Raw genomic sequence first — 26,164 nt, 5'->3', positions numbered from 1 at the left:
AGAGCGCTATTGAATAGGGCGCACATCAGATAAATTAATAAGGATTCTTCTAGCTGGGGACATTCACACAGATTTCTGACTGTATCTTAGAGAGTCTACCCCTTCTCATGGCTTCAAGTGTTATCTCCGTACAAATACATTGAAACATCTCACCTGGGCTCCAGTCCATGTTTCTCTCCCAACTCAGATAAATCCCTCTGTCTTTCCCAATTCAACACACCCAAACAGGACTCTGCAGCTCCCCCTCAAATGCACTTCTGTTCCAAACTCCACCATCATCCTAGCTTCCAGACCAGAAATGTCAGGGTAAGCTTTGATTCCTTCTTTCATCTCACACAACTTGGAGAGTCACTTCTTGCTGGAATGGGAGGGTCTTGTTGGGAGGGGACCAGGGGTCGGTTTTAGCTGAGAAGCTTCATCTGCCATTGCTTACTGCCTCCTGGTGACCGGTGGGGGAACAGCGAGGGGTTTGAAAGCAGCCCTCCAGGAAGGCGGGCTTGAATGCCTAGGATTCCAGTCATCAAAAATATCAGAGTCAAGAGGAGAAAATGACCAAATGCAGAGCTGCACAACACAGCCTACTGCCTGAGCAGGAACCAAAAATGGACCAAGGTCCCCGGGAGGAGGAGAGCAGGAGTGGGCGGGGAAGACCCAAGGACAGACCAGGTGGGAAGTTAAGTATCGAGAGATCAGACGAGGAGGGTCACAGGTCCTACAGGCCAGCTAGTTGTCTAGCAGATTGGAGGCAGAGTTCTAGCACTTTCACTCGGTGTGATGAGAGATTGCATGATCCTGACACTCTATTTTGGGAAAAGATAGCTGTGGCATCTATAGCATGCCAGCCAGTGATGGCATAGAAGCCTTTGGACAGAGCAGTGAAGAGAGATGCCAAAAGACATAGAAGGCTTGCTGTGCTCTCTATCCCTTAGGTAGCAGCAACAAATGGATGAAAACTACACAAGATTCTCAGCCATTGCTCTATACTCACTAAATCCCACTGGTCCCCTTTGGGCCCTGCCCTACAGCTTAGCTTCATTCTACCTTCTCCATCCCCTCATCACCCCTGATCTTGGCCTGCATCAATCTACATTTGGATTTATCCATAGGGTCTCCAAGATGGTCTTAGTCCAAACAGCCCCCAAATGTAAGGAAACGTACTCAGTTTCACTCAAAATAAGATAAAACAAATTAAAACTAGGCTGAGATACCATTTCTCACTTGTCATATTGGTGAAAATTCAAAAGCTTCACCAATACTCTGTTGATGAGGCTGTGAAGGAAGGGCCTCGTCCCATTGTTGTTGAGAATGCAAAGTAGCACAGCCCCGTGGAAGGGAACTTGGCAATATTCACTAATTCCTGATCTAGCAACACCACCCACAGCCACTTACCCTGAAAATACATATCCAACAACATGAGAAACCATAACCATGAGATCATTAATTGAGGAATTATTTGGGATATCAAAATACTGGAAACAATCTAAATGCTCACCCATAGTAGAACGGATGATAAGCTATGATACATATTAACAATGGAGGAGCATGCAGCTGTAAAAAAAAAAATTGTGAGGAAGACATGGGAACATACGGAGTGATTACGGGATATATTTTTTTAAGATTTTGTTTATTTAGGGGCACCTGGGTGGCTCAGTTGGTTAAGTGACTGCCTTCGGCTCAGGTCATGATCCTGGAGTCCCGGGATCGAGTCCCGCATCGGGCTCCCTGCTCGGCAGGGAGTCTGCTTCTCCCTCTGACCCTCCTCCCTCTCATGCTCTCTGTCTCTCATTCTCTCTCTCTCAAATAAATAAATAAAATCTTTAAAAAAAAAGATTTTGTTTATTTGTTTTTTAGAGAGAGGGAGCGCGCACAAGCAGGGGGAGAAGCAGAGGGGGAAAGAGAGAGAGAATCTTAAACGGACTCCACACCCAGTGAGGAGTCCAACTCAGGGCTCGATCTCACAACTTTGAGATCATGATATGAGCCAAAATCAAGAATTGGATGCTTAACCAACTGAGCCACCAAGGTGTCCCACAGGATACATTTTTAATTGGAAAAGACACAAAATTATATATATAGTATGGCAACTTTACGTAAGAAAAAGAAAGGTAAAAATATATATGTATTTATGTTTTAGCAAAAAGAAACAGGGAAGGGGCACCTGGGTGGCTCAGTCAGTTGAGCATCTGACTCTTGGTTTCAGCTCAGGTCATGACCTCAGTTTCGTGGGATTAAGTTCTGTGTCGGGCTCTGTGTTCTGCAGGCAGTCTGCTTGAAGATTCTCTCTCTCCCTCTACCTCTTTCTCTCCCCCACCCCCGCTCATGTGCATGCTCTCTCTCTGTAAATTTTTAAAAATTAAAAAAAAAAAAAAAACCCAGGGAAGATAACCCAGAAACTAATACATTTGGTTGCCCATAAAGGAAGAGGGAAATGGGCTGGAAGGATGTGAGAATACCTTGTTATCTAGTCGTGATTTTCAAGCCATGTCCATGTTTCATGTGTTTAAGACAATCAACAGAGATGGACAAAAATTAAATGTAATATGAATAGAAATAAATGAATGCACCTATCCATCAATTGATAGCATAACCATGAAGAAAAAACAATCTGAGTGACTTTTGAATATAGTACTCTGTACAACCTCAGTGGGATATATTCTAGGGACAAAAAGAACTGCAAAGAAATCTTGACCTCCACTTAACATATTTGTTGTTGGTAGTGGTATCAGTGGAGTGATTCAGAGCAAATGAGTAAATATTGAACTTCCTGAGAACCAGAGCTCTTACCATGGGAGAAAGGAGATATCAATATTGAAATGAGGGATGACAAGGAAGAGACATGACATATACCTTTGGAATTGGAGCCATTAGTATTAGCTCATGACATTTTAAAAAGTACTTATTTCCTAGCTCTAGCCATTGAGAGGGGCTATAATCACACACACACACACACACACACACACACACAAATAGATGTAGTTACATATGGATATAACTGTAGATCTATAAATATACAAAGATATAAATACAGAAAGAGAAAAGGCAAATGGTACAAGATGTTAACAACCGATGACACTGGGTGAAGGGTATATGGTGTTCCCTGTACCTTTCGGAGGGTTTATAATAGTTCAAAATAAAGAGTCAAGGGGAAAATATAGTTTGTCTCAACACTGCCTCCCATCTGGGTTACATTTTAGTTGTATTTCTCTGCGCCTTGTCCAGTTCTGGTTTATCTTTCTTGAGAGCTGATGTCCAAAACTGCTATGGTCATACAGGATAAGATGAGTTCAACCCTGATTTTCACACTCCCCGGCAGAATCCTATAGCACCCAACAGGATCCAATTCTCCAGGAACCAGCTGTCATGACTCCTTGGGCTCTTACCAAGGATGAAATCAAAGTTCAGCACCCTCATATGTGAGCTGCTTCAATTACTAATGTATAAGTGCTTTAAAACATCGGCCGTTTTTCTGCCCACCCACATGGACTCATGAGCTGTTTCTATAGACCATCCCCATTCATTAGATTCTTCATAACCCAGAAGAATTTAGTATCGCTGGCACATTCAATGAGTAGTCCCTGAGCATCTGGCACCGTGTAGCACTGGAGATACAGTAGCAGGAAAAACAGACCTAAATTTCAGACACGATGTTGCTTATGTTTAATTGGTAGAAAGATGATAGCAAATAAGTAAGTAAATACAGAGTAGGCCAGTTGGTGATACAATCTAAAGAAAGGAGCAAGCAAGGAGGATGGAGTCTGGGGTGAGGGCTGGGGAGTGGTCTGCAATTTTTAAATAGGGCAGCGAGGGAAGACATCATTGAAAAGGTAATGTTTAAGTAAAGACCAGAAAAAGGTGGTATCTGGTCTTTACAATGATATCTGGGGGAGGGGGGATGTTCCAGGAGGTGCAAGTATCCCATGAGGGAGCCATCTGACCTGAGTAACAGGAAGCTCATGGGAGCTGGAGCTGTGCAGTGAGTGAGGGCGAGGGCAGAGGAGACCAGGTCAAGAGGTGGGGGCAGGTGGACTTTGTGGCCCTTGCAGGTCACCTGTAGGTCACTGTCTGCCTTTAACCTTGACTTGGAGTGAGACGGGAGACTTAGGAGGCTTCCGAACAGAGGAGTGACATGGTCTGCCTCAGATTTTTAGAGTTTCAGCTAAAGCAAAACTATTTCTCTGTGTTCTTTCTTTGAGATAATGTTTGAGTTAATTCCAAATGGATCCCTGGGGAATCTTTTTATTTCTTCACCTCTTTCCTGTCTCCAGCTAACTTATGATGGCCTCTTCAAATAACCACCAGAGCCATCACGGTTCCATCATGGGGTCTGAAAAGAGCGTTAGCCATTCGTGGCTCTTCTGGGTTATGCCCATGTCTTTGAAGATGAAGAGCAACATGGGAGAGATCAGAGGATTTGGACAAGTTACAATCAGTACGGGTGACCAAGAGGCCAGGAGGCCAAGCCTCACATGAGGCGTGAAGTGCATGTAGGTTCAGGGAGAGAGAGACAATGCAGGGGGAGCTCTCTGGGACTCCATGGATGCTGGGCAAGGGCAGAGAAGCAGAAGGTGAGAAATGTCCCTGCCCCTTTGCAGAGTTGTTAAAATTGCAGTGGCAGATGAGTGACTAGGAGAGAGGCACACCCCATTCCTTCTCAATAGGTTGTCACAGCTTAGAATCTGCCAGTGGTGTCTCAGTCTCTTCCATCCCCCGAAGCCACTCTTCTAGACATGAACTCCCTGGTCTTTCCTAGATGGGCCAGAAGCAATGACCATCTGCAGGAGAATCTCAGCTGGGGCTTCTTGGTGCCCTCTCTGTGGAACTGGATAGCCTTGTTTTCAGGTTCCTTCATTCAAAGGATGGGTCTGAGAAGGGACTTGGGATTTGGATGTATTTCTTATCTCTTCACTTACCATCTCTTAGCTCAGTGACCAGAGCAGGGGTCTCACGTTGAGCTGAAAGAGGCTTTCCTCCAGGCTCTGTGCCCACCATGGGTGTTAGAGACAGAGGGAAGCAACTGAGCAAGTAAGGGCACAGGGGCCACAAGAGAGAGGATCAAGCAGAAACACAATTCCTCATCCTCTTCTCTCTATCCTCCTGGCCCTTTTAGACTCTGTTTATGACCATTATTTTTAATGGATTTTTTTTTCTAGGCAAGAGGCAAGGATCTGGGAGACTATTGTCTTATCAGTAGAAAGCATCAATACCAATAACATCAGCTGGTTTTACAACATGACAGAGGAGAAATAATCGATGCATAAATTAGAGCTTAAACATTGTCATAAACTCTGGAGCATCAGGATTTAGTGAGGGGAGAGCTGGCCAAGATAACAACAAAGTTGTAATTGGGAGACAGGAAGTGACATTATTTTTCACAGCAAAATAAAAAGAAGGGAAAGGAGAGAAATTAAGAGAAAATGAAATGCACAGCCCTTGCCAGGCTGAGTTACAAATGATCCCTTAAAATTAAATAATGCCAGGAACTTACGTGATATCAGCATTAGGGTGTAGCCCAAAGACTTCAGGGTTATCTAGGGATGGCAGTGACTGGATGTACTCAAAATACTGATCCAGCGTTTTGCACAAGGGGATTTTATATCCAGTATAAAAACAGAACGATGGTTCAAACATCTTCTCACTGAACCAGACCTATGCGGGAGAGAAAAAAGAAGAAATAAAAGTGATGAACATCTAAATGAAAAAACTGTAAGGAAGGAAGGGTCATCTTATTTCCATTTTAATAGATTTTTATATTGGGTTTGAAAGGATCTTAAGAAAACCACTGATAGAAATAATTAGCACAAATACAAAGGAAAAAGAAAGGCCACATGACACAAAAACAGTGAAGTGAAGCCTGAGCCTCTCTTGAACACCAAAGAAGATGCTTGCTAATGGTGACAAGAGAGCCAGCCTTGCAAGCACACTCTCTTTGCTCCAGTAAACTCAACGACCCTCCATCCCACTTTTGAAGACAAATGAGAACACACTGCAGAGAGAAGGCCATAACCACACACAAGAGAGAGGATCTGGGCATTTCCATGGCCTCCCTTTGCCCCCAAAACAGCGTTCATGCCGGGAATGTGCTGTGTTCAGGGTGGCTCACAGCAGCACCCTCTGCCACGCAAGGCCAGGAAAACTTAACAATTGTCTCCTCTCCCACCCCAAGCTGGAGAGCTCCCTCTGTTAATTATGTCCCTGGCCACAAGAAGCAAATGTATCCAACTGTCTTATTGTTTGCCTGAAGACATCCTTTTCTCATTCCATATGAATTGAGTATCTGTAATGTAAAAGCAAGAGAGCAAATATATAGTTGGTGTGAATAGACTTATTCTGAAGAGGAAAAAAAAAAAAGAATGCTGAATGCCTATGAGCCAGATTTGAGGCAATGACTTCAGTGTCTAACAGAGCAATTTTCTCAGCAGGAAGGGAAATAACGGGAAGACAGGAGGAACAGAAGTGCAGGCAGGATGTCTGAATCACTCGGAGGACTCAATGTGAAAAGAGATGGGGATTGTGCTTTACTTCAGTGGGTTACACTTTCTCTAGCATCTTCCTTCCATATCCTTCTTCCAGCTCTTTTTAGGTCCAGTGATCACTCCGAAATGTCCTGTGTGCTGGTTTTCTCTTTTGGACCCCCCCTCCCTCTGCCACACTGCCCCCCCCCCCCCAGTTCTATCCTAGTTAACTCCTTTGCACAAGGCACGGAGCTGAGAACTAAAATAGAAGGCAAGGGTGAGTCACACACCGTTCTTTCCTCCAAGGAGCTTGTGACCCACTGGAGGGATAAGTCAATTACATAATAAACCACAGTGCAAAGTCCACTAAGGTAAGAGCCAGAGGAAGTAAAAATAAGTGAAACACAAGTAGGCTTAACACAGGAAGAGAGAATAGCCAGCTGGATGTCAGGTAAGGCTTTATCTGGAAAGTGATCTTAGAGATAAGCCTTGAAGGATAGAATTTTGACAGGGGAACTCCCCAGTGACTGGGGAGACCACACCAGCAAAGGCACAGAGGAACTGATGCAAAAATGTGAGGCAGGGTGAGGAGATGGTGAAATCTAGGATAAATAGGTCCAGGTGATGACTGGCATTGATTTAAGAAATGAGAAACAGTTCAAAGTTATTAAAGAGAACAGTGCTATGATCATGGTCATTAATTAGAAAGGTTGTGGTTTTAGTGATGTGGATGACCAGAGAGGGGAAGGCCACAACAGTGACCACACTGAGTTCTCCCGTACCAATGACATAAATCTATAAAAGCAACATGAAGTTTCTTCCTGTTTTTCTATCACTTTATTAATACACCCACAAAGAGCTGGAGTCACAAACACACACACACAGCTGAGTTTCAGCAAATTTGGAGGACATTTTGGGGGACAGTCAACATAAGGAATAAGAAGTCAACATGGAAGGACTTCGGGAAACTCTAGAAGGTACCTTACAAAGATAAGCAGTCATCCTCCAAGGACAATAAATAAAGTTCTACAATTGTTGGTTTGAGAGGAGACACACCATAAGATGTTGAGAACAGAGAAAACAAACAGGGGTTCAAAGGTAAGCCCCAAGGATGTAAAATGAATGCAAAGAAATCAGTTGCATTTCTATACACCAACAAGACAGAAGAAACAGAAATAAAGGAGTCGAGCCCATTTGCAATTGCACCCAAGACCATAAGATACTTAGGAATAAATCTAACCAAAGAGGCAAAGAATCTGTACTCAGAAAACTATAGAATATTCAGGAAAGAAATTGAGGAAGACACAAAAAAACGGAAAAACATTCCATGCTCATGGATCGGAAGAACAAATATTGTGAAGATGTCTATGTTACTTAGAGCAATCCAGACATTCAATGCAATCCCTATCAAAATACCATCCACTTTTTTCAAAGAAATGGAAGAAATAATCCTAAAATTTGTATGGAACCAGAAAAGACCCCGAATAGCCAGAGGAACGTTGAAAAGAAAACCAAAGCTGGTGGCATCACAATGCTGGACTTCAAGCTTTATTACAAAGCTGTCATCATCAAGACAGTATGGTACTGGCACAAAAACAGACACATAGATCAATGGAACAGAATAGAGAGCCCAGAAATGGACCCTTAACTCTATGGTCCACTAATCTTCGACAAAGCAGGAAAGAATGTCCAATGGAAAAAAGACAGTCTCTTCAACAAATGGTGTTGGGAAAATTGGACAGCCACATGTAGAAGAATGAAACTGGACCATTTCCTTACACCACATACAAAAATAGACTCCAAATGGATGAAAGACCTCAATGTGAGACAGGAATCCATCAAAATCCTAAAGGAGAACACAGGCAGCAACCTCTTCGACCTCAGCCACAGCAACTTCTTTCAAGAAACATTGCCAAAGGCAAGAGAAGCAAAAATGAACTATTGGGACTTCATCAAGATAAAAAGCTTTTGCACAGCAAAGAAAACAATCAACAAAACCAAAAGACAACCGACAGAATGGGAGAAGATATTTGCAAATGACATATCAGATAAACGGGCTAGTATTCAAAATCTATAAAGAACTTCTTAAACTCAACACCCAAAGAACAAAGAATCCAATCAAGAAATGGGCAGAAGACATGAACAGACATTTTTCCAAAGAAGACATCCAAATGGCCCACAGACACATGAAAAAGTGCTCAACATCGCTCGGCATCAGGGAAATCCAAATCAAAACCTCCATGAGATACCACCTCACACCAGTCAGAATGGCTAAAATTAACAAGTCAGGAAATGACAGATGTTGGCGAGGATGCAGAGAAAGGGGAACCCTCCTACACTGTTGGTGGGAATGCAAGCTGGTGCAGCCACTCTGGAAAACAGTATGGAGGTTCTTCAAAAAATTGAAAATAGAGCTACCCTACGACCCAGCAATTGCACTATGAGTATTTACCCCAAAGATACAAATGTAGGGATCCGAAGGGGTACATGCACCCCGATGTTTATAGCAGCAATGTCCACCATAGCCAAACTGTGGAAAGAGCCAAGATGTCCATCGACAGATGAATGGATAAAGAAGAGGTGGTATATATATATACAATGGAATATTATGCAGCCATCAAAAGGAATGAGATCTTGCCATTTGCAACGACGTGGATGGAACTGGAGGGTGTTATGCTGAGCGAAATAAGTCAATCAGAAAAAGACATGTATCATATGACCTCACTGATATGAGGAATTCTTAATCTCAGGAAACAAACTGAGGGGTGCTGGAGGGGGGGCAGTGGGAGGGATGGGGCGGCTGGGTGATAGACACTGGGGAGGGTATGTGCTATGGTGAGCGCTGTGAATTGTGCAAGACTGTTGAATCTCAGATCTGTACCTCTGAAACAAATAATGCAATATATGTTAAGAAAAAAAAAGAAGAAAAAAAAAAAGGGGGGCACCTGGGTGGCTCAGTTGGTTAAGCGACTGCCTTCGGCTCAGGTCATGACCCTGAAGTCCCGGGATCGAGTCCCGCATCAGGCTCCCCGCTCAGCAGGGTGTCTGCGTCTCCCTCTGCTCTCTTCCCTCTCATGCTCTCTGTCTCTCATTCTCTCTCAAATAAATAAAATCTTTAAAAAAAAAAAATTAAAAAAAAAAAAAAAGAAGAAGATGCAAGGGGAGGGGAAGAATGAAGGGGGGGAAATCGGAGGGGGAGACAAACCATGAGAGATGATGGACTCTGAAAAACAAACTGAGGGTTCTAGAGGGGAGGGGGTGGGAGGATGGGTTAGCCTGGTGATGGGTATTGAGGAGGGCACGTTCTGCATGGAGCACTGGGTGTTATGCACAAACAATGGATCATAGAACACTACATCTAAAACTAATGATGTAATGTATGGGGATTAACATAACAATAAAAAAATTTAAAAAAAAACCCTCAATGAGATACCACCTCACACCAGTCAGAATGGTAAAATTAACAAGTCAGGAAACAACAGATGTTGGCGAGGACGCAGAGAAAGGGGAACCCTCCTACACTGTTGGGAATGCAAGCTGGTGCAGCCACTCTGGAAAACAGAATGAAGGTTCTTCAAAAAGTTGAGAATAGAGCTACCCTACGACCCAGCAATTGCTCTACTGGGTATTTACCCCAAAGATACAAATGTAGGGATCCGAAGGGGCACATGTACCCCAATGTTTATAGCAGCAATGTCCACAATAGCCAAACTATGGAAAGAGCCTAGATGTCCATCAACAGATGAATGGATAAAGAAGATGTGGTAGATATATACAATGGAATATTATGCAGCCATCCAAAAAAACCAAAATCTTGCCATTTGCAACGATGTGGATGGAATTAGAAGGTATTATGTTAAGCGAAATAAGTCAATCAGAGAAAGACAATTATTGTATGATCTCACTGATATGAGGAATTTGAGAAACAAGACAGAGGATCATAGGGGAAGGGAGGGAAAAATGAAACAAGATGAAACCAGAGAGAGAGACAAACCATAAGAGACTCTTAATCTCAGGAAACAAACTGAGGGTTGCTGGAGTGGAGGGGGGTGGGAGGGATGGGGTGGCTGGGTGATGGACACTGGGGAGGGTATGTGCTATAGTGAGCACTGTGAATTGTGTAAGACTGATGAATCACAGACCTGTACTCCTGAAACAAATAATACATTATATGTTAATAAAAAAATAAATAAAAACAAAGATAAACCCCAGATTGAAAGTCATAGAGACAGAGGGTCCAACTTGAAGGCACTGATAAGACAGTTAAACTGAGCCTCCCTCTGGGTAGCATGGTCAGGGTAAAGTGGTCACAAGGAGGTTAGGTCAGCAGGTCAGAAGGTAGGACTGAAGCAGAGACTGAGATAGGGGAAGGCAGCATGTGGGCTCCATAGTGCTTTCTGCAGCCTTCTTCAGTAGAGGTTCCTGGTAACCCCATGTCCTTACAGCCAGAGACCCAAACTCACCTCTCTGGTTATTGTGGGACCATCTGGAACAGGCAAGGGGAAGGAACAGATGAGACAGGAGGCTGAAGGGAGTGCAGGATGAAGTGTACATTTGGTGGGAGTAAGGGGCGGGTCTGCCCAGTGCTCAGAGAGCTGGAGCCATTGAAGGTGGAGCAATTCTAAGGGAAATGAGGAGAGAGACAGAGAGAAAGAAGTGGGGGCTGGGCGGGGGGGGCAGGGAATGATGGGTGGATAAGCTGCCCAGGGGCAAAAGGATGGGCAATGGTAGGATGAACTTTTCATTTAGGGCAGTGATTAAATCCCAGATGGGCTTCCCCCAGAGGATGGAGAATTGTAGCCTTCTGAGAGGGGGTTGGGGTCTGCTGACTAGTCTTCTATTGCCCTGAATATAGGGGTGGGGGGAGGGGGCAGTGTAGGGCAAGAATAGAGAAGTAGAAGAGGGGGAAGACAGATTCAGGTCAGAGGCAGGAACTGTCCACCTGGAGGTCTTGAAGGTGCCACAGTTTGAGCAACAGGCTCTCTTCTTCTCCCTCCCTTTGCCCACAAGCAGCTTTGAGCTGTGATCCAGAGAGCCCATTTTGTTCTGATGTGGAGGGCAAAGAGGTCTCTTAGAAACCCCCTTCAGTTTGCCAGCAAACTGCAGTGTTCCTGCCACCTTTAAGTAAGGCAGTTTCAATAAAACAAAGACAAACCGACTAAGGGAGTTGGTTAATCAGGACTCTCCTTGAACTCTACTTCTTAGAAAAAGTCTAAGCAATTTTTTTAAGCTAATATAAAATGTTGTTAAAAAAAAAAAAAAGTATACCTGATTTTCAGGTTGTGCTCTGGGTAAAGTAAAATTCAGTAAAAATTCAATACAGTCTACTCTTAGACGACTATGACTCCAGGCACATAAAATTCAATCTGCTGAGATTAAATTATGTTTATTATCATCAACAAACATGTATTGAGTGTATCCTAGGTGCTAGAAAGGACACAGAGACTTAGATGACCTGTTTCTTATTTTAATGGCCTTACAATTTAGTGGGGGAGGACAAGTGTATGTATTAGGATCACATATTTCCCTTTCCCACTCTCCAAGGCAACTATTTCACATCTCTTCCCCTTTCTTCAAATGTCCCAAACTTGGCATCCCCTCCCCTCAGCTGATGACCTGCATCCCCTTAACTGATGATGCTTCTTATTTCACTCTGAAGATAGATACAATTAGAAGAAAACAACCCCATCTTCCCCCACCAAACCTCCCTGTTTCTGCCACCCATAGGTTTCCTAGGCTTCCCCCATCATAAGGAATGGGCTGCCCTCCTTCTAATAGCCAGTACACATATTGGTAAATCTAAATCAGCACTGGTTGTAAAATTATCATAATGAGTAACAGGGACGGGAATAAAAATGAGGAGGAGCCAAAATGCTCCACAGAGGTAATATGGAAGATACAAGTCAGAAGGGCTCGAAGGTAAAGCCTAAAATGTAGGGTAGATTTCATCAATACAGAAATATAAAAAAAATTTTTTTTAAAAGCAGGAAAGAAGAAAAAAAGGCCAAAAAAAAGGTATGGCTAATGAAACCCACAAAATAAGATGGTAGAATAAGTCAAAACATAGCAGTAATCACAACAATAAAATGATTAATTTGCCTATTAAAATACAGAGAGCTTCAGAGTAGATACTAAAAATTCCCGCTATTTGTTGTTTATAAGAGATAAATCTGAAACATAATGACACAGAAAAGTTGAAATAAAAGGAATAGAAAAATATATACCAGGTATACTGAAATTAAGTATTTCTAATCATTAAAAGACTAATACAAGAGTGAAGAGGCAACGCTCAGAGTGGGAAAAGAAATTTACAACCACATAATCAACAAAGAAATTACATCCAGAATATGCAAAAAGCTCCTGTAAATCAATATTTTAAAAAGATGCATAACTTGAGAGAAATAGAAGCAAGAACATACAAGCAAGTCACAAAGGAGAAAACTAAAACAGTGAATCAACATGTGAGGGTGCTCAAGTCCATTAGCATTCAGAGAAATAAAAATTAAAACCAGAGTGAGATATCATTATATATCCACCAGAATGGCTAACATTTAAGAGACTAATGATGCCCAGGTGTTGGTGAGGATGTGGTGAAATGAGATATCTCATTCTTCTGCTGGATGTATTCTTGGAACAACACTTTGGAAACCAGGTTGATGTGATCGACTAAAATGGAAAGTATGCAAACCCTATAACCTAGCAATTCCGCTCCTGTTAGAAAGGCATATTCATGTGCCCCAAGAACTTTGTACAAGACTGTCTCCAGATGCATTATTTGTAATAGCTCCAAATGGAAACAATCCTAATTTCCACCAATACAATACAATGCAACCCAACACAGGAAAGGATATCGAGTAGAATACACACAACATGGGTGAATCTCAAAATACCGTATTGAGAAAAAGAAGCCAGACACCAAAATGAGAACATACTCTATGGTTCTATTTATATGAAGTTCAAAAACAGGCAAAATTGAACTGTATTAATAAGGAGTACTTACTTAGATGGTAAAAGTATAATGAGAAAGAAACAGTTTGTATAAGTCAGAATTGTGGTTACCTTGAGGGAATGGAGGGTTGTGATGGAGAAGGGACATGCGTGAGTCTTTGGGAGAGCTGGAAATATTCTATGTCTATCTGAAGAGACAGTAAACTGTATGTTTATGTTTTATACACTTTTCTGTATATTTAATATTTCTTAAAGATTTAATATTTTTTAAAGGTTTATCAGGCAAATACTAAGTACAGGTAAAGTCCCTTTCCTCATCTTCCTTGACCTCTCTCAGTTGACCATTTCTTCTTTCCTGATACATTAAAATACTCAAAGCCCTGTCTTTAGCTTGTTTTCTTTCTCTACACTTTCTTCTTAGATGATGCTCTCATCCATTATCTTGACTTCAAATGCCATCTATATGCTGACAAATTCCAACACTTTTTCTCTAGCCCTGACCTCTCTCCTGAGCTCCAGACCTGTAAATCCAACTGCCCTGTTTACCTTTCTTCCTTCTCTTATTCAACAAATATTTATTGAGCATGTAGTATGTTCTAGGTTCTGCTCTGCATGCTGGGAATCTGGCAGTGATGTAATCAGGCAAAGTCCCTGCCTTTAGGGAACTTCAGTGTTAGACAACTCCATTTGGGTGTCTAGTGGGCATCTCAAAAGTTACATGATCAGAACAGAACTTCTAATTTCTGGCCCCAGCCAATAAAACTCATTCCTTCTGTAGCCCTTCTCCTCTGTAAATAGTCCTATTCTCTACCCAGTTGTTTAAGTCAAAGCTAGGAGTGATTCTTGACCCCCTCATCTTTCACCATCAGCATTCTGCTGGTAGTATCTGTACAATATATGCAAAATCTAACCACTTCTCAGAATCTCGAGTACTGAAACTCCAATTTTAGGTACTTTTGCAATTATTCTAACACACAGTATGTAAGACATCTTATTCCTTTAAACCTCAGATATAGAGGTGAGTTTACCATATTTCTTTATTTTATCATTCTCATGAGTCTAGGCCCCCCTTTTTTCTGAGAGAAAGAGAGCAAGCAGGGGGGAGGGGCAGAGGGAGAGGGAGAGAGAGAATCTTAAGCAGGCTCCACGCTCAGCATGGAGCCCAATGTGGGGCTCAATCTCACAACCCTGAGATCATGACCTGAGCTGAAATCAAGGGTCAGACCAACTGAGCCATCCAGGTGCCCAGAGTCTAGGCCCCTTTTATTTTCGTTTTTCCCCATTCAGTCCTGATCTCCACAGTTTGCAAGTTTCTCTGGGACATATATTCAGGGAGTCTGGTTCAGAAAGTATCACACACTTGATATGACTAAATGCCACCAGATTGTACCCTAGAAGGGTGAGCAATAGTATTCTGTTGTGCTCATTCACTATTTCTTAGGATTCTCAGGCATTTGTAGAGGATGTTGCGATGCACCACCAGTTCCTTCTTCAGGACCCAGGCACTCACTTCCTCAGCTGTCTGGAGGATTGGCTACCTAGAGCTCATCACATTGTCCCTCCCAAGGTACTGACCTGGCAGAAGGGAGCCTGCCTCAACCAAGGTTGTACCCTGGGGAAGGGGCATCCACAGGCAGCCCAACCTATGATGGTTACCTTCAGCTCCACATACAATATTGCCATAAACATTATTGTATATGTCCATTTGTGGACTTTTTCTAGAAATGTTCTGGTATGTGTCTACCTGAATACTTAATTTCAGTAAGTTTTGCCCAGTTGCTTTCTAGAAGGTCTGTACTGACTTAATCTCCAGCAGCCAGGCTCCCACCTCCACACAACAATTATCACCATCCACATTTCTCCACATATGGCATTAAGAAAAACTTGCAAAAATAAATAAGGATTGAAAGAAAAATCAGATTCCTGGTCAACCTCCAATTTACCAAAATACCCCCAAAGTTTATGCTTTGCTGTTTTTGTTAAGGGGGAAAAAAAATCATTGAAACAGAGAATTACCAATATAGATCCTACTATAAAGAATTCAAATAACCATAAAATACTCATAAATCTGATTTTTCCCACTTAGGTAATGTATATTGCTTCTTTAACATGTAAAAATTTTAAGAAGAGTTTGAGTCTGGTACATATATTTATACAATTTATCACTGATGTGAACACTGTAATTGTTAAGGAATAATTTTCTCTAGAAAATGTTTGCCAATGTGATGTATGTAGATTTTACTGGGCACAGAGGGAAAAATGAACACTCCATCAATTTTCAATTGTCCATGGAAAAGATGAGAATACTCGAATTATGGTTAATTCTCCAGTCACTTATTTGGGGGTTTGAAATCTTCGTGAGACTTGCACTCAGAGGAAGTAGCAAATAAATTGTCATGTTTTCATGGAGGAGGGGCAGTGGGGAGAGACCCTGAAAATAAGCAATTCATTTATACAGGGGAAAATTTACAGACCATTGAAAGTTGACTGCTATTGTGTTCTGGACCACAAGTAAGATAGCTAATTGGTTTGGCTTTGGCTTTAGTTTGGGTTTGGGTTTTGTTTGCTGTTTCTTTTCAGCAGTTATGCTCTCTGGGTTTCCTCCCCCTTAAGTTTGGCTCACTGATTTACAAACAAACAAATATTCTTCTTTAAAGGAAAATGCAATGAAATGTGTCCCAAGCTTTTTCTGTAAATTGACTTACTCTAGCAAAGCAATTAAGTAGACGTTTATCAAAGTCATCTGTCACTCGGCCTCCATATTGAACTTCTCCAATCATGTACCGAACAGTACTCCATGATACACCCTTTATTAAAAATACAAAAGATTATTCATTGTCAATCCAAACAAGAAACTCTGAACATTTCAGGTCTTTCCCTGGAGAAAACGTCTCAAAAAGGAAGCACGAACTAGATCACATTTAAAATGACTCATAATCTTCTCTTAGTAGCTCTTTTGCTATTACATGACTGAAACTGCCAGGGTTTGGTCACCAAAGAAAAATCTACAATACTAAATATCAAGTGAATATATTACTCATTGATCATTTAAAATGGGGGGGAGACTATTTTTTCACTCTGTGGATGTAATCATCTATAATACTCATTATAGTAATGCAAGCTGTTAGAAAAAAGTCACGTTTAGTGAAGAAAGGGGAAAAAAATCAAGTAATCAACGGTTTAATATGCTTTCTTAGTTATATATTTTCTGAATCAGTATGAGAACAACCAGAAAATTATTCATTCACAGCATTTTTCTACAATGCAATCCTTTGCTGTCTCATTCTGTGAGCTATAACTAAATCAAAGTATTTATTAATTTCCATTGCAATCTTATCCTAGCAATACATTACAGATATTAATAGTTTTTTTTTTTTTTTTACTCAATACATTTGGGGTAGGAAAAGTAAGAATGCTTGATTTTTTTTAAATTTACTTTCTTTTGGCTAAATTCTGATTCATCAGCTCCACTGCCTTTCAAAACAACTATTTCAAGGTTAACTATTATTTGTATATACAAAATGATAAATAATAACAGAGTATGAACCCATACAGTGTAATTTTTCATCAAGCTGTCATACTCAATTTAATATCCCTTTATAACTTCAAGGAAAAATAATGGCTTGATTCTAGATCCTCCAGCGGCCCACATAAAAATTCATCATAGCTTACCATCACCACACTGATACTCCAGGATCTATAATTAGCTTCAAGATCTACTATGAGAAAGAAGAGAAGGGGAGACAGTAGGAAACTGGAATTTATTGAGTTCTTATTGTGCACCATATACTGTTTTTTCACAAATGCTAATTCACTTATTCCTTACAGAAACCAAGACTGCTTTGTAGATGAGGAAACAGGCTCTGAGAGGCTCATGAACTTGCTCCAGATCATAGAGAAAACGGATTTCCAACCCTTTCTAACACACGTGGAGGGAAAACTGGGTTGTGTTCTTAGCTCTGTGACCTGAAGGAAGTCCTTTATTCTCTTTTGTCCATTACCTCATCAGTAAAATGGGGATAACAGTAATGCCCTCTGTGCCAACCTCACAGAGTTGTGAAGGTTCAGGTGAGATCCTCCATGCATGAGCACTTTGAGAACTGTGAAATGCAGTGACTATCATTAGAAATTATTGCCATCTATTTGTGTAAGTTTAAACATCTGTTAAAATGTGACTAAAGCTGAGAAAGAACTCTTGTGTGGGCTGAGATAACATTTTCACTTCTGAAGAGGCATCAATGAGATGCTGGAAGAAAAGGTCTGATTTCAGGTGTACATTCTCTTGAAGTGCACTGAGGGCAGTTAGGTGGGATATGAGGAAGGTTGTGGATTTTCTGCACACAATGAGTTGCATCATTTGTGGTCTGTCTCTGCTGTATGTGCACGGGAGAGAGACGAGAGTGGGGAACACAAGTCTGAGATTAGGGTCCAAACACACTCCTAGGGGCAGTAGGGGTGTGAGGGGAAACGGCTGGACCAGTGAACAATGGATTAGAATAAGCAGTCCCTTTGGGGGGAGGTAGGGGAAACCTCAGCAGGTTCAACTGTGTATTATAGGCTGAAAATGTCTGCAGAACCTTGATTTGAGGACAATAAAAATGGGGAAAAATAACAATTTCACTCACTTTTTTAATATCACATTCATCAAGGTGATTCTGAATGAACTGGACACTGGCTGCAAAGTCAGCAGAATTGAATTCATAGGGAATATTCCATCCTAAGGGACCAAATTTGCGTCGCTCCTTAACAACACCAAGGAAAATAAGTGAGATTTTTAAAATTGAATGCAGCTGATTTCTCTTATTATTATTAAAACATAAAATACAGGAAAATTAAAGCATGATACAGAGATAAGTTGATGTCATAAAAGAACAGTATACAATTTTGGATATATTAACCACTAGGAATACTATTTCATGGCTCTATGGACAGATGGTTTACAAGAACATATCCTCAGGCGCCTGGGTGGCTCAGTCGGTTAAGTGTCTGCCTTCTGCTCAGGTTATGATCCCAAGGTCCTGGGATCAAGTCCGAGTCCCGCATCGGACTCTCTGCTCATCGGGGAGTCCGCTTCTCCCTCTACCCTCCCACCCCCCACCCCACTCATGTGCACATGTGCGTGCTTTCTCTATCCTGCAAAAATAAATAAATAAATAAAAATCATTAAAAAAAGAACAAATCCTCAAATATTTGCCAAATTGGAGTTTGGGGGCTTTAAAAAAAAGTCTAGGTTTCCATTGCCAATTCAAAAAAATGCAGTAGGTGCTCAATAAATGTCTGTTAAAAGAATTCATTTATACTAAATTGGACTCTTAAACATTTCAAATGTTAAATGTAAGGGTTTAAATTTTTGTTTTTCCAGTTGAATAACTTAAGTACTTGAGAGCATTTAGACTCCCTGCTAGTTTCACTTTGTAATCTTGCAATTTCAGACTTAGGAAACCCCAGATCTCTATGGTGAAACATGACACATCCTTCTTAAAACTTTCACATTGCCCTCATTTGTTCTCTCCTATGGAACAGTGGCTGTTTTGAATTGCCAAATTGCCCATAAGCAATCCAAAGGGGCTCAGATCAAATGATTCAGTTGCCTCAATATTCTGGAGCCCATGTTAGAACTGGTACTTCCAGGCTCTGATCACCTAGCAAACCACATAAGTTAACTCAAATATCACTATACAATCAGCTTTCTCTGCCTCGGCGCACAACCAGTCTCTAAGGGAGGTCCAATTATTTATTTGGGTTAGCTCCTAGCCCTTTGACCCTAGTGATTGAGGTGAGAATTCATGGGGAGAATAGAATCCCAAAACATCTACAGAAAGATATAATTCTACTTCTCTACCTCTAAATATATACTAACTTTTCTTTCTCTCTTCTGCCTTCACACACACACACACACACACACACACACACACACTCACATGCTGTTTTCACAGGTCATTCCAATACTCCTTACTATAGCTGCTCCATGCTTTAGATCCTAATTAATACCACCATTTAAGGAATCTAAGTGAATTTTAGTTTAGACAAATTCACAGACGGGTCAGAGAAAAAAATTCAGAAAGCAAGAAGGTTTAATTACTGATTTTCAGACTGTGCTTTTAAAATATTAAGTAAACCATGAAAATTAATTTGGGTAATATGGGTCCAGATTCCTGACCCTGGGAGATCAGACTGTTAAATAAAAACTCAACCAAGTAAATCTTAAAGATCTCCATGGCTTTATTGAACGATTGATGAAATCAGGCAGCATCCCACTTAGCAAATAGGAAGGAGCCCCAAAGAGCTACAGAAAAGGAACAGTTTTTAAAGGCAGAGAGGGGATGGCACAAGGAAGTCATAAATAAGGAAAAGGATTATTTTGGGCAAAGTGACCTTCCTTTGGGTGAGAAAAGGGGTTTATTAAGGGATTACCTCACTAGTGCTGACCAGGAAATTCCAGACTAACCAGTTAAAATGACATTCCTAGAGAAGGTTGAAATTGCAGTTAGATTACGTATTGGTTTCAGTTTGGCGATATGGGCTTAGCACAAGTAACTCCATTCTGGGTCTGTTGTCTCCTTTTTTAACAAGACTGAGGGCAAACAAACAACTCTTAAAAATGCAAACTACCAACATTATTTCTAGATGGGTACTTCTTTAGGTTAGGTTGTCAGGTATTAGACATTTGTATGGTGTGACTCCCACCCTCATCCCTTAGCTAATTAGATAGAAGATGGACAGTCAGCCCAAGAAAAGCCAACCAGATTCCTCCTCCCAGGAATTTGAACTTAGAGCTCAGAATTGTTCTCTAGAATTTATCCTAGTTAGAGCTTAAACCAGGGAAACTTAAAAACGTGGCAGCTGTGAAGCACCATCTTCCACCTTGAACATAGAGAAGATGAGAAGGAGCAGAGGTGCCTCAACAGATGGAGAGACGTGGTATCATCCCCGGTGCATGAGGGAGAACCCCAGCTCTTAAATGTGTCAACTTCTCTTGATGTCTTTCTGCTTCCTGTTCTCAACATTTATGTTGCCATGACATGTTTTTTTTTAATTGTTTCATGTTGAAATATTTGGTTCTGTAACCAGATTTTGAACCTTAATGGTGAGAAACATGTCTCCCATTTTTGTCTCCCCTTTTGCACCTTTTTTGGGAAAAGGATTATGATTGTATAATAAACACTAGATTGATTGTTGATTATTATCAGAATGAAAGGCATTCTCCTCACCCTCTTGGGGGTGATTTCTGAGGCTGAGACAGAAATTCAAAAGAATTTTTTGAGTGGATCCCAGAAACATTGAGGTGAGCCTCCTCCAGGTTATTTTAGAGCAAGAGTGAGTTGGGAGACTCTATGCAATATTAACATGAAAATGCATTCAGCTAAACCTTGAGCCTCTGGAATTTCTTCCATCTTGAAGCCTTCAAAAAGAAGAAAGCTAACCACTTATTGGTGAAATGAAAATGTTTTCCCATTGTTTTTTAAAAAAGAGAACCAACTCTAAAATAGTTTCACCTATGTTTGACTTAATTTTTGAAATTTACTGTTCAATTAGACAGGAGACTGAATGAAAAATAATTCTTCCTTTCCAATTACTAAAACTGCTTAAATTGGCTCTATGGAAACACTTCCATTTACACGCACTGAGTCATTGCAATTCCATTGCTCCTTAAAATATGATCTTTAAAAATTGCTATAATGCTGGGGCGCCTGGGTGGCTCAGTCGTTAAGTGTCTGCCTTCGGCTCAGGTCATGATCCCAGGGTCCTGGAATCGAGCCCCGCATCGGGCTCCCTCCTCCGTGGGAAGCCTGCTTCTCCCTCTCCCACTCCCCCTGCTTGTGTTCCCTCTGGCTGTCTCTCTCTCTGTCAAATAAATAAATAAAATCTAAAAAAAAACAAAAACAAAAAAATTGCTATAATGCTGAGATTTGTTTCACTTTATGCTGTTTACTATCAAATTTCATTTAAAGCATTTACTTTTTAGGTTGGTTCACTAAAGTTATAGACTGTTCAGCTTATCTTGGAAAAAAAAAGACAAAATCTTTCACAAATGAAGTCATTTCATTTTCTTGCAACTTTTTTTGGTACTCACTGATCTCTCTAAGTGACAGGAAAGAAAGAACCCTGAATTATCACCTTGGAATACTATCAGAATAGATTCAAACCATCGGGAGAAGAACTAATAACTCATTTGGAAGCTCAAAAGCAGGGGGCTTTGCTAGATTTGGAAAATTTGGAATACTGAATTTCTTCAGTCCAAATAGTATTTTTGAAACTATGGATGAGTCCTATGTGAGACAATGGAAAAACATCAAAATCAATGTATTTTCAAGAAGTTTCAATCTAGTTGAGAAAATAAGACTTGGAAACAAGGAAAGGACAATGTGATGGTGACTATAATTAACTGTCAAAATGTAACAAATTATAAGCCTGAAGAAGACATTCAATCAGAGGCTTCTGGGAAGAATGAAACTGAAGCTGGTCTTTGAAAAGAAGGGAGAAAAGACTTCCAGGCTTGGTGAAGGCCATGAGCAAAGATAGGAACACCAAGCTCCTGATTCATCTAGCAGGGGGCTGCAGGTAAGTGGTTTTACTGCAGCAGAGAGTGACCTTGGGTGAGTAGCTAGAACTACATGCTCACGTGATGATTGAGAGGTGGAACATAGACAGATTTGAATGTCAGGATAAAGAGCTAAAACCTGATTCAACAGAAGGGAGTTATTATTCATTATTAAGTTGGAGAATGGTGATTTTAGGAAGACTAGTCTACTCTTTACTGAATTTGACCAATATGGTTCCTTCTTTGTATACCAAAGAATCTACAAAACAGAGAACTGCTAGTGAAATATGGAAAACTTGGAATCCTCCTTTGGATGTTGAAGACAAGCTGCTCAACTGAGTCATCATCTTAATGATGGATGCCAAAGCCATTTCCAATTTTATGTTAGATTCTACCTCAGCCCAATGAACCCACCTCCCATAGCCCAACACAGACCTGGATCCTGTTTGATATGGCCATTTTTATTTAATATTTAATTATCTTTAAGGGCCAAGATAAAATATCCAAGTCTACAACTGCCACTGCAAGACCCGAGAGCTCCTAATCAATGACTAGCAAAAAACCTCATAGACTTGTACGTAAACCATTAGAAAAGTCCCAAAAAGTTGGCAAGCCAAGGTGATGAGGAGAAAAATTCCAAACCATGGAAAGGACATAAAAGTGATGAAGGACTCCTGTCTTAAGGGCAATGGATATTTGGCAGTTATTCTCAATTCTTGTTGTGTATTAGAATCACTTGAAGTTTTTAGGACTGAACACCTCACCTTGCCGCCTCCTCCCAGGGATTTGGGGGCTCAGGCAATGACTGAGAACCATTGCATTAGACATTTACTGGGTCCAATGTACTGTTCAAACAAAGGATGGTACATTGACCATCAAAGGATGGTACACCAACCACCAGAAAATGCTATTCTGACTTTCTGCAGGAGGTATTGGGAGGACACCACAATGTAATTATTGAGTTTCAAAAGACCAAGACTTTGGAGGAAGATACATTTAAAATTAAGATTCTGAAGGATGAATGTAGCCTTGCTCTGAAACCCAGAATGGTGCTGCACTGGAATTTCTGGGAAACCATAGAGAAATGATATTAAGGCCAGAGGGAAGATCCCACTGAGAGTAACCTCCAAGAGGATGTGGAAATGTCCTCAGGGATTAGTGGCCAAATGGAGCCAAGGCATCCACTAGGATGCTGGGGATGGTGGTGGTCTCCCATGGGGAGGGCAGGAGGGCTGGCTGGCTAGGGCAGAGACATCACCCAACTGCAGTAAGAGCTCTTTTGTTGCAGTAACTTCCTGGCCTCTGTGGATGGTAAGTTCCTGGTGGAGAGGCGAGGGAAGCCCAGGGGAGTCTGGGGCAAGAAGAACTCGGTGCAGAATTGGCTTGTGTATCTCTACAGGTTCCCATAGAAGCACCCAGGGCCCCCTTCTACTGGGTAAGTCTGTTCCTACCTCAACCACAAAACAAACCACACCCTTCACTATACCACCCAAGACACTTGTCCTTGACCAGCCAAGTCTACTTCCCCTTCTTATGGGGGGAGGGGGGAAGGGTGTTCATTTTGTTCTCTGTAACAATGAGTGAGGTTCACATAACACATGATGCCCTTGAGCAGGGATAAGTTGATGGCATGAGGCCAAACCACAATTCAGTAAGCGAACTACATGGAGGTCACACAGCTCTCCCATTTGACCTCTATTTCACTATCAGGTTCTGTATTCTGAGGGGTGATGGGCTCCAGCATGAACTCCTCCCCAGGCCTGAAGCTTCAGATTATGTGACATGAACCAATTCCCTGTTCTTTTTGTCTGTCTCTGCAAGGACAAATGCATATACCTCATATTTGCAGAGCAAGCGATATCTAGGTTAAATTTGGAGGAGTCGATCAATCACTTAACAAATCAAGTGTTTGGCTATTATGTCCAACACTAGAGAAATCTAAGTCACAATCAATCAAACCCAGAATTGTCCTTCTAGTAGTGGCTGCACTTTAAACTTTAATACACACAGGAGTCACTTGGGCATCTTATTACAATGCAGATTCTGATTCAGCAGGTCTGGGGTGGGGCCTGAGACACAGTTCTTACAAGCTCCCGGGCCATGTGGATGCTGCTGGCCCAGGACCACAGGCCCCTCAAGAATTCTGCGTTTTCCTTTCAAGCCAGCTCTATCCTAACAAGTAAAAGAAAATATTTAGGCGCTATCACAGTAAATATTTCTGCTAATGATGAAAACAGGACAGAGGAAGCCATGCTTGAATTATCTATGCTCCCTGGGTAGTCATAGAACTTGATAACAGGGTTTTAGAAATGGGAAAAACTTGAAGGCTCACCTCCTTCTGCCTCTAAACACACAGATGGGGAAACAGAGTTCCCAAGAGGGACATAACTTGACGATCCTCACACAGCTAATTGATTTCACAGTGAGTCTAATGTCCCAGCCTCCTGGTCCTCAGTGAGGTGCTCTTTCCAGCACACTATGACTGGATTTAACCTCCTAGACATTCAATCTCCTAGCTTCATGGCCCTAGCAATGGAGGCTTTTTCTGTTTGAACCCAAATACATGTCATGTCAAGTGCAAGCACACCTTAGCCCCATGACTGGCCCATGGCCCTGTTGTTGTCCTTCTGTGTAGCACTTGGATAATGGCCACAAAAACACAGGTTGCTGCACTGACCATATGGAAAATCCCCCCAATCATCTCCCCATGATAAGCCCGGTGGAAGAGTTGAATCATCACTACTGGGAACAGAATCATAAAATATTATTATTTGTGAATTGGGAATTAAATAACAGAGTTAAAGTAATATTTGTATTAGAGTATGATAAGGCCTAGCAAAGCAAACAATTCCCAGATAAGAATGTGTGAAATAGGCTTCAGTGACTCGAAAGCTATAATTTACAATCCAAAGGCCACAATCGGACTTAGTAAAAAGAACCAACCACAACGTGTTTAACCTGATTTTAACTCTCTTAGGGTTAGGGGACCAACAGGCAGGAGATGCACAATTGTCTCCTCTACGCAGCCCTCCCTGCTGGGCAGCAGGGATCCTGGTAAAGTGGCAGGGACAAGGAACCTGAGGATAAATATGCCCAGGATGTTCTGGGATGAGCACCAAATTCCCCTCCACCTTTGGGCAGGGTGGGGAGAGAGGAGGTGAAGCTCTCCGTGCCACTGTGCATAGCTAAACCATGGCTCCTGGCACAAGCTACGTCATTCATTCCTTTCTCACTCCAGCCTCAGCAAAGGAAGAAATGTGGAAATGGTTAAAGGAGCCTGTTCATCTCTCTCTCTGAAGTCAAGGAGTGAATCAAGTACGTTAAATTTATACAGCTTTGAAATACAGACCAAAATATAAAATCAAATGTAGAACAGAGCAATAACAAAATGAGAATATCCCACAGACAAGTGGTTGTGGAGCCATAAAATTACTATATTAATATATAAATGTATAGTAAAAGCAAATCACAAACAACCTGGAAATGACAGATAACCACTGTTCCTCCCAATATCAGCACCACCTTCACTGGTGGGCTCAAAACATACTTCCGTGTGAGGCAGAAGTGTCAGGCTTGACCCCTAGATCTACCGCCAATGAACTTAACCTCTCTGAGCCTCAATTTCCTCATTTTTATTTTATTCTATTCTTCCTGAGGTGCAATTAATTTATTTTCACACACTGAAGAGATGGGGGGATGGACCCACAGCAGGACTGGGGCTCTGTTGTCCCTGTGTTAGTTTAACAAAGTTCTCCTATTATTTGAGACAGTCCAAGGGATAGTAAATTCCTGAGAGTTTGAGGAAAATCACAGGCTTCGGAGTCAGACTGGTTAAATAATCTATGAAAAGCATTTAGCATATAGTTGATGCTCCTGTTTTAGTGTCTACTTAAAAGTACTACCATCTTCATTCATTTATTTATTCATCTGGACATCTTATCAATTTCCTCATTTTGACAAGGGTGATAATCCTACCTTGAGAAATGTGGTTGTGAGTATTATATGAGATGGTGTTCATACCATTCCTGGCTGCATAGGCACTTTGAAAACTAAATTCCTATCTGAATCATCCATGTGCACCTCACAAATATTTACTGAGCTCTGGCAATGCCCCAGATGCTGCTATGCTGGAGGGGATTCAGCAGTTACAAAAAAGACAAAGTCTTTGTCTTCAAGAGTCTTACACTCTCATGGCCAGGGTGAGGGGCGGGGACAAGGGACA

The 26,164-nt window shown here is 41.4% G+C and overlaps 1 protein-coding gene across 1 annotated transcript in view; it reads right to left on the bottom strand.

Moving 5' to 3' along the window:
• Positions 1-26,164, bottom strand: part of DNAH8 (dynein axonemal heavy chain 8) — a 396,454-nt gene that overhangs the window by 52,583 nt on the left and 317,707 nt on the right. The window contains exons 86-88 of the mRNA XM_064597567.1: positions 18,026-18,142; positions 16,106-16,207; positions 5,486-5,646 (exon numbers count right to left, since the gene is read on the bottom strand). Coding sequence (XP_064453637.1) covers positions 5,486-5,646; positions 16,106-16,207; positions 18,026-18,142 — 380 coding nt within the window. The remainder of the gene's footprint in view (positions 1-5,485; positions 5,647-16,105; positions 16,208-18,025; positions 18,143-26,164) is intronic.

Source organism: Mirounga angustirostris, unplaced genomic scaffold, assembly GCF_029215605.1.
Source record: "Mirounga angustirostris isolate CCGP_5_RB_7025 unplaced genomic scaffold, mMirAng1.0.hap1 SCAF_8, whole genome shotgun sequence".
Lineage (NCBI taxonomy): Eukaryota > Metazoa > Chordata > Mammalia > Carnivora > Phocidae > Mirounga > Mirounga angustirostris.
This window is presented reverse-complemented; position numbering and strand designations above follow the sequence as displayed.